At 42.6% G+C, this 18,022-nt stretch overlaps 1 protein-coding gene across 2 annotated transcripts in view; it reads right to left on the bottom strand.

Moving 5' to 3' along the window:
* The window catches only part of kmt2bb (lysine (K)-specific methyltransferase 2Bb), a 31,916-nt gene extending 14,391 nt beyond the window's left edge, over window positions 1–17,525 (bottom strand). The window contains exons 1-20 of one of the 2 annotated variants that reach the window (XM_050047961.1): window positions 17,155–17,525; window positions 15,511–15,589; window positions 11,534–15,331; window positions 11,241–11,422; window positions 10,928–11,047; window positions 10,473–10,659; window positions 8,504–8,735; window positions 8,345–8,412; window positions 7,992–8,249; window positions 7,702–7,808; window positions 5,108–5,233; window positions 4,469–4,582; window positions 4,107–4,253; window positions 3,377–3,469; window positions 3,153–3,270; window positions 2,937–3,050; window positions 2,468–2,652; window positions 2,208–2,309; window positions 323–433; window positions 76–152 (exon numbers count right to left, since the gene is read on the bottom strand). In XM_050047961.1, the coding sequence (XP_049903918.1) occupies window positions 76–152; window positions 323–433; window positions 2,208–2,309; window positions 2,468–2,652; window positions 2,937–3,050; window positions 3,153–3,270; window positions 3,377–3,469; window positions 4,107–4,253; window positions 4,469–4,582; window positions 5,108–5,233; window positions 7,702–7,808; window positions 7,992–8,249; window positions 8,345–8,412; window positions 8,504–8,735; window positions 10,473–10,659; window positions 10,928–11,047; window positions 11,241–11,422; window positions 11,534–15,331; window positions 15,511–15,589; window positions 17,155–17,484 (6,548 nt within the window). In that variant the 5' untranslated portion in view covers window positions 17,485–17,525. The remainder of the gene's footprint in view (window positions 1–75; window positions 153–322; window positions 434–2,207; window positions 2,310–2,467; window positions 2,653–2,936; window positions 3,051–3,152; window positions 3,271–3,376; window positions 3,470–4,106; window positions 4,254–4,468; window positions 4,583–5,107; window positions 5,234–7,701; window positions 7,809–7,991; window positions 8,250–8,344; window positions 8,413–8,503; window positions 8,736–10,472; window positions 10,660–10,927; window positions 11,048–11,240; window positions 11,423–11,533; window positions 15,332–15,510; window positions 15,590–17,154) is intronic. The other variant, XM_050047962.1, reaches the window with a different exon arrangement.
* Between the last annotated feature and the right edge of the window lie 497 nt (window positions 17,526–18,022).

The raw sequence follows: 18,022 nt of genomic DNA, 5'->3' as shown, positions 1-18,022 counted from the left end.
AAACATCTTTGGGTTTAAAAACTGAATCCACATTATTATCATTATGCAAATAAGTAAGTGGAAACCATAACTCACATGGGCAAGTCTTTGGTACAAGGGTTCCACACCTTTGGGTCTTGGCTGTTGAACCAATTAAACACTTCCTCGAGGAGCTAAAGACAAAAATAATATCAGTTAATTATAAATGCAAACTCACCTGCATTTCTAAAACTATTACATAGCTTCACTTTGCAGTTTCTCACACTCCCATGTGAATACAAATAATGTGTTTACAGACAATTCTCAGTAATCTCTGCACTACTTTTTTGTGATCATACAGCACCTTTAAGTAGTAAGAGCGTGCCAAGGCAGTTGGTCTCTGCTCCTCTGGAAGATCCTCCTCTTGCTCAAGCCTCTTTCGCACCACCTGAACCACATCTTCATGGAACATTTTCTATAAAAAACAAACATTGTTTTGAGTATTCATTAAGTGGCATATAGGCCTGTGTCCACGTAGCATTTTCCTTCTGGGCACTAGCGTCTTTTTTCAGATCTTCCCAATAAGAAGAGAGCGTATGTGGCCCAATGTGGCCACCAAGAAAAAAAGCGGTGTGCCCAGCGTCTTTTCTCAGAACACGTTACATTTTTTTGTGCAGCTGCTTTGAGTGCTTTTCGGATAAAATCTCGGAACTTCCAGAAAGGCGCTGGTAACGTTACTGCCTCTACTTTAGCTACTATCTATCCCGAGCTGAAAATCAAAACAAGACAGACAAGCCCATTTATGGTAGCAGATCGGTTGGACACTAAATGTTGATGGTGAGTGTTGTGCTTCTATCATCGTACGTGCTGTGAGCTTATTGTTAACTATGAAGTTAACCCTCTGTTAACATAGCATTACGTTAGCTACCCAGTTAACGTTAATGTCTAGATATTGATTTCATATGAACAAACCACAGTACGTCATTTAAATAAGCACTATGAGCAATTCTTTTAAGAAGCGCTGGGATAAAGCGCTCACCAGTGCCCTGTCACCATGTTTCTGCCAAAGAAAAAAGACATGTTGGACACATGCCTTATTTTAGTTTTCTTACCACTGTAGAGACGTGATGGCTTACAGAACAGCAACTAGATGCAGAATACTGTTGGAGGCCTGTGATCACAGAGGAGGGGCCGTCGGCTGATCTTAGACTTACCTTTAAAAATCACAAGTGGCTTACTTTTAAGCTACAAGTTTATTCTTTTTTTTTTTTTAAATTTTGTTTTAAGTGACATATTGTCTGAGCTCCTGAGTTTTCCTGTGGCTGGAGTTCTGGCATATCAAGAAGTTTTACTGTTAAACCCCTGACACACCAAGCTAATAGTCAGCTGTCGGTCAAAGTTGGGACATTGGTGAGCGTCTGCCACCCTCGTCAGTGCAGTGTGTCCCACACTGTTGGCCCTCGGTGGCACTAGGAGGACTTTCTTTCTTTCTTTTTTTTTTTTTTTTTAGATTTTTTTTGGGGCTTTTGTCTTTAATTGACAAGAGAGTAAAATGGGGGAGTGAGAGAGTGGGGGGAAATGGTTGTGAGCCGGAGTGAAATGGAAGTGAGGGTGAGAGGGAGTGAGATCGAAACAAACTTGTTACTTAAGGTAATACAATTTTTCTTTAGTCATTGGACTCTTTAGCAGAAAAGTTTTGTGATTGTTTGGGTTATTGTTCACTGGTGCATGGTAAATATGCTTTGTTCTTTCAACATTGTGTTGTTAATATGCTAACTGGCTAACTAACATCACGACAGTCATCCGGTTTCCCTTTATGAATGCCAATTACAGATGACCGCAGTCTGCTGGTATGGAGGGGTATGTCCACTCGCACAGGCGCAGAACATATGTGCTTGTTGGCCGTTGCTTTGGTGTGTTCATGTGCAACTTTTTGGCTGGGACAGGGCAACGAGAGGCGACACAGCATGGGGGCTCTTGTTACTGCTAGTTCTCCAACATTGGTTTGGTGTATCTGGATCTTGAGGTGTACAGGATCAAAAACTACTGACTGTGAAAAATGTATCTGCTAAGGGAAAACTTAAGAGGAATATTCCAAGCATACTGGCATTTTCTGTTTTCTTGCCTCAAAGGGATCTCTCAGTTCTTACTAAAATTTATAAGTTAATGTCCACAAAGCCTCAAAATTCAAAGAGTTTTTTCCACTTCACTCAAGTGATCAGACACTGAATATGAGGTTGTGTACTCACCAACGTGGTATAAAGGCCTTTGTCAAACTTCTTGCCTACAGCTCGGAGGTCACAGGCTGGCTGTCCTTCAATTCCACTGTCAGGATCAACCAACTTTTCACACTGCAGCAGAAACCAAAGCATGTATCACACACTGCAATTTCACAGGGTTCAGTACTGCATCAGTACTAATACAAACAATACTTAAAATCCAGTGAACATTAACAAGCAAACTGACATAAACACATTATGTGACTTTTGTAATTGTTTGAGTCTCTCACCTGTGAGCAGGCAACAAGGTGCTGGGTAAGGGTGGAGGAGAGCAAGCAAGCCAGCACCTTCTCCACCCCGGCTCTGAGCTCAATGTAGAGCAGCTCTCTCCAGGCACTGGGCTGGGTCACACTGCATGGCCGACATGAGTACACCACACTCTCTGGCAAACTGGACAGGATCTCATACAGCTCATCTGAAATTAGTTTAAAGGAGGAAGGAGTTTAGCATTTCTAACCACATTATGTTAACATACCTACAGATTTTTTCCACTAGATCATGTGCACCTGCCACATATGTGAAGCAGGGCTTTGTATGAACGGTCAGCACTTAGGTAATAAGTAAGAATGGATATTTGACTATTAGGTACTAGATATGCCCATTTGGGCTTTTGCTTCTTACTGCTGACTTCATTTTTTGTTATTCTGATGTCCTTTGTTTTGTTTCAAGACTCAGGGTACTCATCAGAATGAAAGTTACCTGTTAGATCCTCACACTTGGCATGTACCCAGTGGTTACACGTGCCACACTGCATCATCTGACTGTCATAGTCATTGTCCTCATAGCACTTGAAGCAGATCGGACAGTAGTTACCTGAGAGAGGGAGGAATTCAGAAAAAATTAGCCTTGACATAGACCGCTAATGTTGGAAGTTAATAAAGTAGCTGACAGATCATTCATTGATTCTCCCCTCACCCAGTTCATAGAGTTTTGAACAGTCTGGACAAAGTCCTTTTTCATGGTTCCAGTCAGTGTCCCAACTCTTCCCTGGTGTGACGCCACAGCTTTTACACCTGATACATGTCATACAAACCTGCAGAGAAACCAGCATATTAGGACCAGCAGTTAACGTACACTAACCTGAGTGTGTTTATAGTAAACACACATGACTTTGTGTTTTCTGAGAAACATGAACCTACCCAAGCTTTCCTCTTCTTGTTTTGCTTTGGATAGTTAGGCCCCAGACACGAAGGATGATAACAGTTCTGGCAACGTTCACACTCCAACAATGGCTGAGGGAGACATGAAAAGTGTAAAGCCATGTTCACACTGGCTATAGAAGCACCCCGATATATCAAGCGTCACACAGCCACCCAATCAGCAGTCACATGGCTGTTCACACCAAAAGCGCATTTCTTCATGTCGGTCACCAAGCGGTTCTGCTCCACTGCTCTTTTCTAATCACACATATGTCTACTTGTGTGTGTGAGTGTGTCTGCTTCACTCCCTCGCTGTCTGTTTACACACAACCGATAAATATTGGGAATAAGTGAGCATGAGATGCATATTCTATAACCAGTAGAAATCTGATAATTCATATTATATAATAAATCCTTTATATTGTTCAAAATAGATTATCAGTGTGATTTCTTGCCAAATTTGCTTGTGGATCATGGAAAAAAAGACCAGACGCCAAAACTTATCACTGCAGATTGTGAGCCTGGCTGCAGAGCTTGGGCCACCGCATGTTCAGTGTAAACGGTCCAACTGCTTAACATGGGGACCAAAAGCAAGCAGACAGCGCTTCATGAAAAATCCCCATGCTTTGCCACACTTCCGCATCTAGTGTGAACCCAGCATAACCCTTAATGTCTAAATTAACAATAAGATGTAAAATATAGCAAATCAAGTCATAGTAGCAGTCCATACCTTCGAGTGCTTATTTTTCCTGCCACACACGTGACAAAACTTGCAGCGACGGCAGCACCAGTTTTCTTTGTTCTCCTCGGAGGGGCGGTCAGCTGGTTCAAGGCAAAACTGGTGGAAGGGCTCACAGCATACTTGGCAATACAGCATCTGCAAAAAGAAATTAACAAAAACAATTTAAACTTACAAAATTGCCCTCAAACTATATAAACACCTGCTATAGAGAGATTCATGTTTTTTTCATCTGCATCATTTGGTGATATGTTTTAGACAACAACCATGTCCATCACCAGATTAACACAAATTTAAGAAGGATAAAGAGACAGATTTCTATTAAATAAGAGCAAAATGTTTGAAGTAGTTACCTCATGTTGCCCTTTACTGGCACAAAGGAAGCAGACATAGGGTGGCATGAGCGGTGCAGAGGTCAATATACTCAAACCACCCATATTCCAGACGTTTTCCAGAGTACAGTCCTCCTGAAATAAAGACAGAGTGTACACAACTCAGTTACCAGCTGAGAAAATACTGCGCATTGTAGTTACCAGCATGACACTACGTCTGCTGACCAATATATGTTGTTGTTTCAATGGGGTGACTATGTGAGGATTGGGTTTGTATTTTAAGTTCTGGTGGTAAGGTCAACTGTATGTTTTTTTTTTTACATGATCCTACGTGTTGAAATGTTCTGAGGTTATAATGCGTCACGAAGGAGATGGGTTCACACATATAATTAACTATCAAACACTGACCTCTAGTGGACAAAAATAATAATGCTATGTGAACTTCTAAATCACAATAGCTACACGAGAGACTTTGTATTAGACACTCTGAGAAGAACTTTGTGTAATTAATAATAATGACAAAGTCAAATATGTTCAAATGTTTGACAACAATCATTGTACATCATATATCTGTACATCCAAACAGGAAATTAACATCATCATTTAAGAAATGTTTTTTATTACAATGCATGTGCTGTACTGCAAAGCAAAGTGACCTACCTTGAAGTCAACCCTGATTTTATGAGTAGGTTTCGAAGACTCAGCCTCTCTCTGCTCATATCCATGGGCCAGGGCAGCCAGGACACTGGGAGGAGTCTGCTCCAAAGGACCCTGAGATGACAGACCCTGAGGGACAACCATAACATGAATGTGGGCAGAAATGGACGCACTTAAAGCGTTAATGTACTTGCTTTTCCCTGCACATTCTAATGGCTACCATAGATGCACTGCGTCTGTGATTAAGCCGCATTGGCTTTAATTATATTACTCAGTCTTTACATTCTTTCATTAACTTTGTGATTTAAAGCAACAGTGGGCTATAGTGTACTCATAGAACTGGATTAACATCCAGGAAACATCTTTATTGCCTTGTCTCATGACTGAATAGGTGATTACTGCAGTGCAATTGCCGTGTTGATGTTCATTCTCATAATTCTGACTGCAGTCATCAGAGGGTTTGCAGCGGAGTGTTTTGCTAGTGTTATTTAAAAGATGACGGAGTCTTTCTTTAACTTCCTTGATGCTGTTTTCCGTCAACAATCTCAATCGGCATCAGATGCCTGTGGGAGAAAACACAAGCAGCTCCGACCAGGGCAATTAAATGAAGGCTGTGACATGCTCTCCGACCCCTCGGGAGCTATGGAGTATTACACATGTGCAATATAACTGCAGCTGCCATGTTGGAGGGTTACAGCAAACTGTGCTAGAAGTAAAGGGAGGTTGTCAGCTTTTTTGAATAAACTATGTGCCATCTCAAGGTCAACAGCGGCCGCCTCAATGAAACGGATCCATCATCCCAATGTTTGCGATAGTGAGCCAGCTATTGAGCCTTTTGGCAAGTGCAGACCAGCTTTTACTGCTTATGTGCTATACCCCAATGATTTGATGCAATATGACGCTGTGACTTCTCTTTTTACCCTCCCTGGCTCCGACCAGGGTCCAACAACCATAAGGCTGTGCTCCATTGACTCTCATGCAGACTTTCTCTATTTTCAGACTGGTATTGTGAATTTCCAGCACGTCATGGTTATATACTGTTCATGAGGTACGTTTAATAGTGACACTTGTTGGAGAGGTTGGAAGGATTCTTCCCTGTTGCAAAACCAAAAATCAAATCCTGACACATGTAGGGTTAGCTAGCTGGCTACTGAAGGTTTACTGAATGTACACACATGCTGCTTTTGCTTTTTAATGATTGTCACAGTGAATGAAGACCAACTCTGCTTTACAGGAACAGTGAAAGGAAACAGGGATACTTTGCTGATTTTCAACCAGCTCTGTTGTCGCAGTGTGTCCAGATGAACTGTGTCCGGCTTCCCCCAGAGCTCAGAGCACAGGGGGAAGCCAAACACAGCATCTGCACACACTGTGATGACAAAGAGCAGTCTGAAAGTTTCTTCAGTTTCAATCACCAGGTCACGTGGTGGTTCACTTTTACACTGTAATCTGTAGGTTTTAGCCTCTACCTTTATCTTTTTAACCTGTTTTTGCCACTGAGTCACTTCAACATTCCAGATCCTTCAAACACATCGTAGACCCTATCATCTGCTTCTCTCTGAAACTGCTTAACCGTTTATCCAAAGATTTAATATAACTTCAGGGATTGCAGTTTGACAGTATGGGTACCACACTAGCTCTGACAGCTTGACGGAACATCAGAAAGGGGCAAGGCTTAGTGAAGGGTTAATTACAGTGCTCATGTTCCACACTTGACATCTCCATTACCTCTGGAGCCTTGAAGTGTGGTTACACTTTTGATGAGGTGCACATCAGCTATGAAATCAGCTGACACAGCCTACGGCGCACTTTAAGTGGCCCAGTGTGATGTAACCTCTTTTCACACCAATATGTATGAAGCTTGAATCTGATCATTCTTTATGTGGAACAGACGTGACAGAGTGCTCAGATTCAGATTGAAATGATGTGGAGGGCACATTTTAAAGATAGAAAAGAGGTTAACACTCTACATTAATGCTGGCAGTGCTGTGTAGTGCTTCTGTGTTGTGTAGAGTGGAGTTACAAATGACTATGCGCATCATATTCAGGAGATAATGTCAGTAAATTCGATTAAAATACAGACTTTGCTTGTAGCGTGTGAATGCGCCACAAGAAACACAGGCGTGGGGGCGTAATTTCTAAATCACATGAGGTCCCCTGGTAATACTAGTCCCCTGCGAACAAGGCTTTAGTTAGGAGTGGCTAAACAAGAACTGGAACTACAGCCTACTAACAGTGCACACATTTATTCTGGAAAAACAAAGCTGCAGAAATAGACCACACATCCTGGATTTTGCAAAAAAGAACAGGGAGGAATGAGAGGGTTTCTCAGCTACAACATGCCAAAAGCTGGCAGTATACAAATGCTGCATTTGGCGCGTTCTCAAAGATAAAATTGGCAGCTTGGTGTCATAGAAATGTGACATTATGTTGTTATTTGGGATTGATCAACACAGTGTGCCTCTGCTTGCCAGCACACATTTTTGCACAGGAAATTATTGTGTGAAAGAGCAAATCAAGCCCAAAACACATGCGACTAATGCAGGTTGTGTAAGCCAACCAGGGCATCAGCACTGATCAAATTTAGAAGTACCCACCTTCTCAGGTTTACGTCGAACAGGCGGTACACGGTGTGAACTGGACTTTCGATGCCTGACTTCTTCATCTGAAATGTCTCCAAGGAATCCATCCAACGACACAAAGTCTTTAGAAGGTAGAAGAAAAACAAAATCTATTATTAGGAGGCACATCAGAAAGCTTGAAATATATATTGTAAAGAAATGTGTTTGCAAAGACAGATTATCTTTGGCGTTAAGAATAAAAATAATCATTCAGCTCATGAAAAAAGCTTCTACATATGTCGTCCAGTTTCTGAATGTTACTTTACCTTGACTAAAACGGGATCCAGTGCCCCTTCTCCTGGCTGGCGAGGCAGAGCTTGAAAAAGCTTTGTCATCGAGATCGGAGTCGTAGTCCACCAGGTCAAAGTAGACGCGAGGCTTCACAACACGCTTTGGCTGCTTCCTTACCGATGGACTGTGACCGTCGCCCTGAAGACCAGATGGTGAGTCCGCAGCACCCTCGTTCCCTTCATCATTACTTGAATGACCCCCGCTGAGAGAGGATCGCCGTCGCTTGGAGGCACCTTAAAATAAAAAGAGGCGGTATGTAGCTGACATGTTAAATGCTCTGGAAGCATTACAGCAACATGAAGCGTCGCCCACTGAAGCACAAAATTACCTTTGGGTGCTGTCCTTCCACTCAGTCTGCGTGCTTTTCTCTCCTCAATTTGATCACATCTCTTATACCTAGTGGTAAAAAAACAAACAGATTTTAAATTATTTTCAAACAAAGCGATGAGCTCCACTACAACTAAGAATTAAATAAAGATCAACTTACACGCAACACTGCCGTTTGGTATTGGGACCACCAAACTTGGGTTTGTCGAGGCAGTTCATGCACTTGCCACAGTCATCCTCGTGGTTGCAGCCTTTGCATACTCCACACCTCCGTGAGCGATATCCAAATGGCCCGAGTCCTTTCCGTTTCACAAAGTTCGACGGCTTCTTGACCTTGGTGACCTTTGGATCTGACAGCCCGGGACTGTCTGATTCAGAGGGAGACCCAATATCTGCAACAAAAACAGACATTCATCCATTGGTCAAATCTAATCTCTGGAACAGCAGCACTGACAGGATGAAGGTTTCAGCAATAAGCCAACTGTAAAGTAACCATTTTAAATAATCATCAGTTAAATAGAGCTCAATTTATTGAAGTCCTTTAATTTGCATTCCAGGGTTTCCCACATATACATTTATCTGTGGTGGCGATATCAGCTTTTGCTGCCGCGTATTGAGTTTCTATTTTTGGAGCTGGACCGTTGGAATATATTATACACCGTTTGGTTATTCAGAGCACCACACTCTCGGAGCGCAGAGCCTACTCTGGGCACAAATGGAGCAGCAGAAGTCTGGCACAGTCAAAGTGAAACTTGGCTGTTTATATAGAGATAGAACACTTTATTTACTAGAACAATGATACTCTCATTTTTGTGTTGTCCATCATTTTTCGAGCCTACTTCAGATGAAATTACAGCCCAGCCCCACCCAACCTGCTGGGTTCAGGCGGGGCTGGGCTGTAACTTCTCACTATTGAATTAGGTGGGGTTCTCACCAATTAAAAAGTGCTCTTTTTTAAGGGACATGCAGTTCTTGAACGTAAATGGCAGGAGTTGCATTGGACTTGATCAAGAGAGAAATAGAGAGAAAGAGGTGGGGACTGCGGTAGATAGAGGTAGAGTGAAGGAACAACAGCAATATAGTAGAGAGAGACTGAGTGTGCTTGAGAGAGGGATGGAAAACAAGAGAAAGAAAGAGAGAGAGGGATTCTGCATGTCTAGTCATTTTATTAACTTTTAATGTATATTACGGAATCGTTTTATTTTATGATCAACGGATACACTGCTGTTTGTTTTTTTTAACCGTTTCTTGTAAGGTGTCCTTGAGTGCTCTGAAAGGTGCCTATAAAATGAAATACATTATTATCATTATTATTATTATTAATTACGTTGGCAATGTTTGCTTCTGCCTTCCCAGCAATGAGAGAGATGTGCATAACATGCAGCAGAGAATGGTGATGATCATCTGCACACCGCATCGTTATGCGCAATGGAAAACAGAAACGCACCAAGGGGCGCAGCCCGTTGTATGCCAAACTCAGAGCCGATGACAGACTATTGAAATAACAAAAGGAAGAGAAGAAGGAGAAGTGGTGCGAGGAAACAAATCAGCCTTTTTTTTGCTGCCTTGGTTCAGGCTCAGATTTGGCTTGGACAGAGGCTGTGCAGGTTTATGTAGACATCTGCCTGATTCTAGGGCCCAATCAAAGCTCTCAGCTATGTGGCATGGAAACTGTGCATCCTGTGGTCCAGCGCTGGGTCTAAAAGTTTGCTTTCAGTCGCCTCTACAGCAGCTATACCTCAAAACCATTGATCAAATCAGCTCTGATCAATCCGACCACAAACTCACAAACGCTGCGTTTATAGAACCACACAAAACAGATAAATTGATGAAAATGCAAACTGACAAATATCAAAATGATGGTCTGATGGCCATAGACAGCTAAGAGCAGGGGTGTAACAATCCAAATATTACACTGATCATAAATTATTCCAATACAATGCATCCATCTGCTAAAAGACATGTTTCTCTATTACTCCGTCCTCTGCCAGGATTGGGAAGTTGAAACTATCACAGTGTCTATTACTGCTACTGCTGTTGCTGCTGGCAAGTCATCACAGTCAATTGTGAGAAGTTTTAAGAGCATGTCTAATGAAAACGAATTGGTCTGCCACTCAGTTTACACCTACCTTTAGGGATGGCTGAAGGGGAAATGCCAGTTCTTTCATGCAGAGGCAAAGCACTCAGTCTGGGAATGTCATCTGGTACCAAGGCTCGAGGCTGCCCCAGCACCACGGATGCAGCACGACACACATGCTTGATGCGTGGACCTCCTGCTCTACGGAACTCCTGACACAGCGGGGAGATGAGCTGCGGCTGGAGAAATGAAAATATAAAAATCAGATCAACATGTAGGCACTGATGTAAAGAGGCTTGAATTGACAGAGGATTTTTTTCCCCCAAATCTAAATCATTGGTCATGCATCTCAGTAAAGTATACTGAGACAGAGCATGTTTGTTCATGCTCAGTTTGCAATTACAGCAAAAGGCTGATTAACAATAATGAACTGGTAAAATCAGAGATAGACACAAGATTTGTAGTCGGATCGACTTCTGCCTCAGGGCTATTGATTTGCACACTTACTTGTCCTTGAGGTGGTTCTATCTTGACTGGAACATCAGCATCAAGCTTAACCCTTTGTTTCCTCCTTTGCCTCTTAGAGGTCACGTCTCGAGACCTGGCACCAGTCGGGCCAGATAACAACTACAGGGTTAAGAGGCAAAAACAAGTCATCAATACAAGCTTCAGAAAACTAAAACAAATCTCCCTGGGTCATTCAAAACACCCGTGGAGGTTTCCCTCATCTATGACAGGTCCTATTACATAGACTTATCTAACAATGAAAAATTGGTGTACAATGACAGAGATGATGTTTGTGTGGTGATCATGGCATTACCCCAGATGATTTAAGCTGTTTCTGCTGGTCAATCTTGATGAGTTGGACCTTGGCTTTCCTGAGGAGATTAAACATTCTTTTATTTGCACCGGTGAGGCGCGCTCTTTGTGAAGCTCCCTTCTCCACAGATCCAGGAAAACCGCCTTCACCTGCGCCTGAGTTCTTTTCTGACTGCAGCTCTCCTGTGGATATAAAGTAATACATGCCAATTTCTGGTCCATTCTAAGTAAATAAAGCTAATGCTGTTTGCTGACCATTAAATTTATCAATGCTATTTAAATAATTTTGCTTACCTGAGTGATGCTGGGCAGTGTCTTTCCCTGCTAAACCCTCCTCTTTTCCGTGCTGAAATGCACTAGACTTGGAGTTCATAGTTCTAACACACACAGAAACTTTTCTCACCACTCCAGGAGAATCAAGGTCTTCTATCTTAAGCTTGGATTTGCCCTTTTCTGCATTTGTATTCCGTTGCCTAAGGCTGATGCTCATGGCCTCATCATCAAGTCCTTCTGCTAAATCAACTGGAGGCTGAAGAGGTTTGCTCACACTATCCGTCTCTGTTGTGGTCTTGCTTTTTGGAAGACCCGTGTGTGCCTTCTTTAGCCTTTGATAAATCTTGAGGTGAGCCGCTTGTTTATTGAACTTAGGGGAATTTTTCTTTTTCTGGGCATCCAGGAGGTCAGTAGATAGATCTGTGGGCTTATCAACTGGTGTAGATAGAAACAGATCCTCATATTTGTCCTCTGAGGTTTTGTCCAGTGTATACACGTCCTCTAGCGACTCTTCTGGCAACTGCCACTTGAAAGCAGAGTTCTTTAGAGACTTCTTCTTTTCAATTTTGCCACTTTTTTTCTCTGAAAACAGGCTGTCAGCTATGTCAATGTCGTCATCGAGGTCCTGAGCTGAAAACAGATCGACATCCAGTTGAGCTTCACTCAAAATGTCCTCCTCGTCAACCGGCAGGATAGGGGATATTGCTCTGCCCATCCCGTCATCTCGCCTCTTTACGGGGCGCATCTGCAAGCCCAATTGTAAACCCTTCTTTGGTGAGTTTCTTCGAGGCAATACCGACATTCCAGCATCATCCATGAACCTTTGCGGGGTCTTGATCACTCGTGAGGATCTGGCACTTACAACAGGCATAATGAAGTGCTTGATGTTTTTCACAAACTTTGATTTACCAGGCTGGGCATCTACAACATCTGCGCGTCCTCCATCAACTAATGTGTCTGTTTCCTCCTGCTTCAAACCTTCATTGTCAAGCCCCATTTCCATCAGTTTAGTGATGATTTTAGACTGTGGTTTTGGCCTTTTCGACCCAAGAAAATGAAGTCCTGTGGGTCTTTTTTTGCACTTTTTTTGTACTCCAATAAGCTTGGGGCTTGGGGTCGGTGTAATAGCTGCCAATGAAGTGGAAATGTCACCGTCCCCTTCAACAATTTTCTGACTTTCAGATATTTTAAGTGGAGCAAACTTCCCATCTCTGCCCCTGTGTCTGTGTTTCTGACGCTGCCCGATCAAACTTTTACGCCTCTTTTTTACTTTTTTCAGAGATTTCTTTTGTAGGCACAGTGTCTTTGGATCGCTTACTTGACTTTCTTCCACCAAAGCTGGCTGACTATCTATCAACTGAATGTCGGTTTCCTCTTTTACCAGTAGCTGTATCCGCTCTTCTTCCACTGACACATCGTCCTGTTTTGCCTCAGGCTGGGTGCAATCTTTTGTTTCTGGCTGACTGACTTCTGTTACTAAAGGCTGAGCATCTTCCTTTAGTACATCTGCGATAGTAGCTTCAACTGTAGCCAACTCTGCACTGACAGCGGTTTCAGGAACAACAACAGGCTTCTTCCTTTGAACAGACCTCTTTTTCCCTAGTTTATTATTTCTACATCTTTTAGGTTTAGAAGGCACAGGCAATGGTTTGGCCTCTTTGATCTGTGGTTCTACCTCACTGTCCACATTTGGTGGAGAAACTTCAACTGGCACTGGTGAGGGATCATCAACAATCTTTAAGGAATTCTCTGCAATCTTTACGGAATCCTCTGCAATCTTTACGGAATCATCAGCGATCTTTGAGGAATCATCAGCGATCTTTGAGGAATCCTCTGCAATCTTTGAAGAATCCTCTGCGATCTTTGAAGAATCCTCAGCAATCTCTGAGGAATCCTTGGCGTAATTTGAGGAATCCTTGGCGACCCATAAGGAATCCTCAGCGATCTTTGAGGAATCCTCGGTGATCTTTGAGGAATCCTCAGCAATCTTTGAGGAATCCTCATGAGGAACTTCAGTGGAGTTTACACTGGTCATCAGTGAGGGTTCCTCAGCCAAATCCTGAATGGAGTTTTTAGGAAGACCATGTGAGCTGGAATCTCCAGTTGATGCCTGAAAGGAATCTTCCACATGCACCTGCTGTGCATCTTCATCCTGTGAACTCGTTCTAAGCCTCCGTTTCTGAGTGGTCACTGGCTTCTGACTGACAGACTTTGTTTGTGGTGAATCAAAGCTTAATGTCCTCCTCCTTAGTCTCCTGGTTGGTGTGACTTCAGTATTCAGACATGATGATAATTTATCCTCACTAATTTCACTTAGATCTTTCAGGACATCCTCTTTCTTTTCAGACACAGGACTAACTTGCTGAATTAAAAAGGATGGTTTTGAGCTTTTATGTTTCCCAGGAGAGGAGACCTTTTTGATCTGAAGAGGTGGAATTTTCCCACAATCCATTTTAGTCACTTCTTGAGGAGGTGTTTCATTTTCATGTTCCACTTCAACTTCTACCTGCAAAGTGGACTTTTCCTCAACTGACACATCAGCCTTGTTTTGGGAATCTTTCTCATTACTGTCCAAGCTTTTACTCTCCTGTGGGGCTGAATTATCTGGTTTTGATTTTTTATCCATCACCATCACACTCTTCTTGACACTCGTGTCAAAAAAAGTGGACTGATCCACTTCACTCACAGTCTTCTCTGTTACTTTGACAGTGTTTTCAGAACTATGTGTCTGACTTTCTCCCTTCACTAATGTTAAAGTCCAGATAAATTTTTTTCTCTGTTTTTTCTTTCGAGTTGAGTTCTTCCCACTGCCCTGTGGATCATATTTTGGATTTCTGATCTTCTTCAACTTTAAACTCGGGACCCGCATTTCCTCATTTTTAAAAGGCAAACTGTCCTTGGATTGCGCAGCTAAATGATCAGTCTCTGTGGGTGATGGGCCGTGGTTTTCTGGCACTGTAGTATCCTTATTCAACCTCTTGCTTTGCCTTCGTCTGTCCTTCCTCGCTGATGGCTTGGTCTCCACTGTTTGAGAAACTTCCGGCTTTGACTCCACCAGATGGGCATCACTTTTACTCAGACTTTCTGGTTCAGCTGCACTGCCTGAGACTTTTTTACTCAGTGGGGTGGTGACTCTATTGCTTCTGCGAATGACTTGCTGATTAACTTCAGAACCTCGGTCTGACACAGTTTCCTTATGCTTTAATTTCATTGCATTCCTTTTTGGCTCCACAGCCTCGCTCTCCTTTACAGTGTCAAGTTGATCAGCTGATTTTCTCTCTTTTGATTTTTGGTCATCAACCACAACTTTGGCGTCAGTCTGGCAGACTGGCTCTGTTGTCTTTGAAGCAGATCTCCCACGCCTTCTTCCAGGTACAGTCCCCCCTCCCTTATCTTCTGTGCCATGTTTATCCTCATGAGGTTCAGTTTTTAATTTGACATGAGCACTGGAAATCTGGTCACCCTGAATGTCCTTGGCTTTAGGCTGATCCTCGATTCCTTTTACCTTCAGCTTCTTAGCAGATTTTTTATGAGGCTCCTTTACGGTTTTCATTTTCTTTTTGGCCACCAACTTAATAGTAATCCTTGGTGCTGCTGATGAGGCTCCGCTTTTAGTGGACTGTCGATCCATAGTGTTTTTTCGTTTTGAACCTTTCCTGTGATCCTTTGCAGGCTCTGCTTCAGGAGTTAAGCCATGCGTTTCTTCCAAAGATTTTACATCCTTTACAGGATCAGGTGGGGTAATATCTGCGTCTGCTGCTGGCGTTTTAAGCGGTAGCTTCTCACTTTGTCGTTTAGATTTTGTGTTGACAGCATCACCTACAAAACAAAAAGATTTTAAATATTACAAAAAAATTCATGGCTCCTCCAATGAATGCAAAACTGGGAATCAAAAACAATCCTACATTATATTGTGCTGCATACTTCGTCTAAATGTGTGTACTGTGTAAAACTTACAATAAATGTGTAATATGACGCAGTGATACATTTTTCCTTACCTTTGGAAGGGTTTTGTCGTGACCATACAGGTCCTTTGGAGCTTTTTCTCTCAGCTTCAAATCCTCTGAAGTCATCTCCCTTGAAAAGTAAAAACAGATATTTAACACTTGAGACAAAGTTAACACCTCTGCTGGAGGCTGCCAAACCATCAGCAAAACAATAACTTTAGTGTTTTAGTTTACAGCATTCATTTTGAATTCAAGAGCATGGCATTAGCTGTATCCACTGAAGATGGAGGAACACTGAAAATGACACTGACAGTTCTATATGAAGAATGGATTCATGTCCTGCATAATGATTTTATCAATAAACCTAGCATAACAAAGTACATTTATCTTAGCATTCTGAACCAAAAACTACATCAAACAATAATAAAAATTGGTTTGGTTAAGACATTACATCAATTATATCAATGACAAACAATGGACAATTGATTTCATACCTTCACATTCAAACCAACGCTTTTCATTCATCTCATCTACGTTGTATTACATTAACATGAACAGGTCCTGCATAAGTAACAAACAGAAATCAATTTAACTACTAGGGGGAACTCTTCCTGAACTTTTTATGATGCAGTTGCATGCAGACTAGAGTATATTCCACCTCATGCAAGATCAGAACTCTACAACCTTTGCATGAATCACACTGGAGCAGCTAGGATGAACTCCTACACTACCTACAAACAACTGCACAGCAAGGTAGGTCTGTAATTACGATTCCCTCCAACTACTGTACATCTCCCACATGCCTGCAGCTGTGACCCGGAACCCTGCAAACCGCTCAGATCAGGAGCATACATTAACGATTAACGTTGCATGTGTGTTGTAACGAGCTTTGTGCCCTTACATGCGTAACATAGTAATAGTGAGCTTTCGGTTCCAGCAACAAGGGTGCAACTGGCTTTGGCACACTTCTGCACCACCATTTAAACATGTCGTGTTTGGTATCATTAGCTAGCAGTTAGCAATCTCCTCATCTCGAAAGCATTTAAACTCACTTCAGTCTGCAGAAAAGCTAGCCAGAATTAAAACGTATGCCGACGAGAAGGTTCCTATAAGATCCGTATGTGCTGTCTTATTCAAACAAGTTAAGCAGGCTACTGTGCCCGCATCTGGACAGCGTATGAAAACAGTACAGTTAGCCGTTAGCCGCTGTGCAGCGTACAGAGGCGCTAGCTCTCCCGTTCTTTGTGTTCGCTACTATTAGCTAGCTGCTACTCTGGCCCGATAACGAGCGGGCCATAACGTTATATGAAATAATTACGATGCCTGTTTACAAATTGGCGTACTCTCTCACTTGCTTTAAAAAATATATTTTACTCATGTTTTCACACTCTAATATTTTCACCTAACATTACATAATAGTAATTGAGGGAACAGTGCTAATGTAACTTCCCTGCTGCTTTGCTAAAGTGGTATTTTGTGTTGCGGCTGTTCATTAAATGTCATGGAAAGCTACACTAGGCTAACGTTAGCTAGCATGAAATGCTGCTACAAATGAAGCTAAAGTTAACGTTAGCCTAGCGAAAGGATGTTGACATTTCTCCATGGTACTAACCAGTCACACTGCTGTGGACAGCACGCATTCTTACACATTTAACAATCACACAAAATGTGAGAAGATGAAATAAAGATACTAACTCCTGGTTCGGTTTGGGACCTCACCTCTTCACTCCCACTAGAGCTGTATCCAGCCTGGCCAAGGGTCTGGTGGCTCGCCTCTATCCCAAGTAAGCGCAAGTGAGACTGGTCTTCGTTTAACGATAGAACCAGGTTTGCGGGCCTTGGCCCTCCGTTAGTCACATCATCAGCTTCTAAGCCTGATCGTCCGAGTTGCCATCGCTTCTCGGAGCGCAAACGACTGCGTGACGACCAAGGCCGACCGGGGAAACGACCTCTGGCCGTAGCGGTTCCACCTTGGCCTCCTACGGCAGCCGCGGTTGCTGATCCGCATCCCGCTGCCGCCATCATTGCTTCAACAACAACACACACCGACGGCTAGCACTTCGAGGAGAGACAAGAGGGAAGGCGCGAGATGGGAGGGGGGAGCCGCAATGCAGCACGGGAGAGTGAGTTTTTTTCTTTCAACGAGGCTACAATGGAAGGGGAAACAGGGTCGACCTCTGGTGGTGATTGTACGTCAAATCTCCATTCAGAAATGTGTGACTGACTACATCTTAAACTATGTCACTTCGCGCACATGGGAGGAGTTGACCTAGAGTGCCTGTCAGAAAGCTTTCTGCAAGGGTGAAGGTTTGTTTCAACATTTGGGGGGGCGCATAGGCTATAAAATAGGGGGCAACACCACCAGACAATTTGAGCTTCAAAAACTAAAATTTCCTGCATTTTGGTGAATTTTTATGCACCAATTTGTGCCTTATCTGCATTAATTTATAATGTAGGCAAAATATATTTAATATACCATGCCACGTTCATCTTTTTATCAGGGGAAACACATATGTGCCTTTCTGGCAGAATTATCTTAATTTCACCCAAACTATGATTTTCT

This window comes from Epinephelus moara, chromosome 6, assembly GCF_006386435.1.
Source record: "Epinephelus moara isolate mb chromosome 6, YSFRI_EMoa_1.0, whole genome shotgun sequence".
In the NCBI taxonomy this organism is placed as follows: domain Eukaryota; kingdom Metazoa; phylum Chordata; class Actinopteri; order Perciformes; family Serranidae; genus Epinephelus; species Epinephelus moara.
The sequence above is the reverse complement of the archived record's forward strand: the minus strand, read 5'-3'. Positions and strand labels throughout refer to the sequence as shown.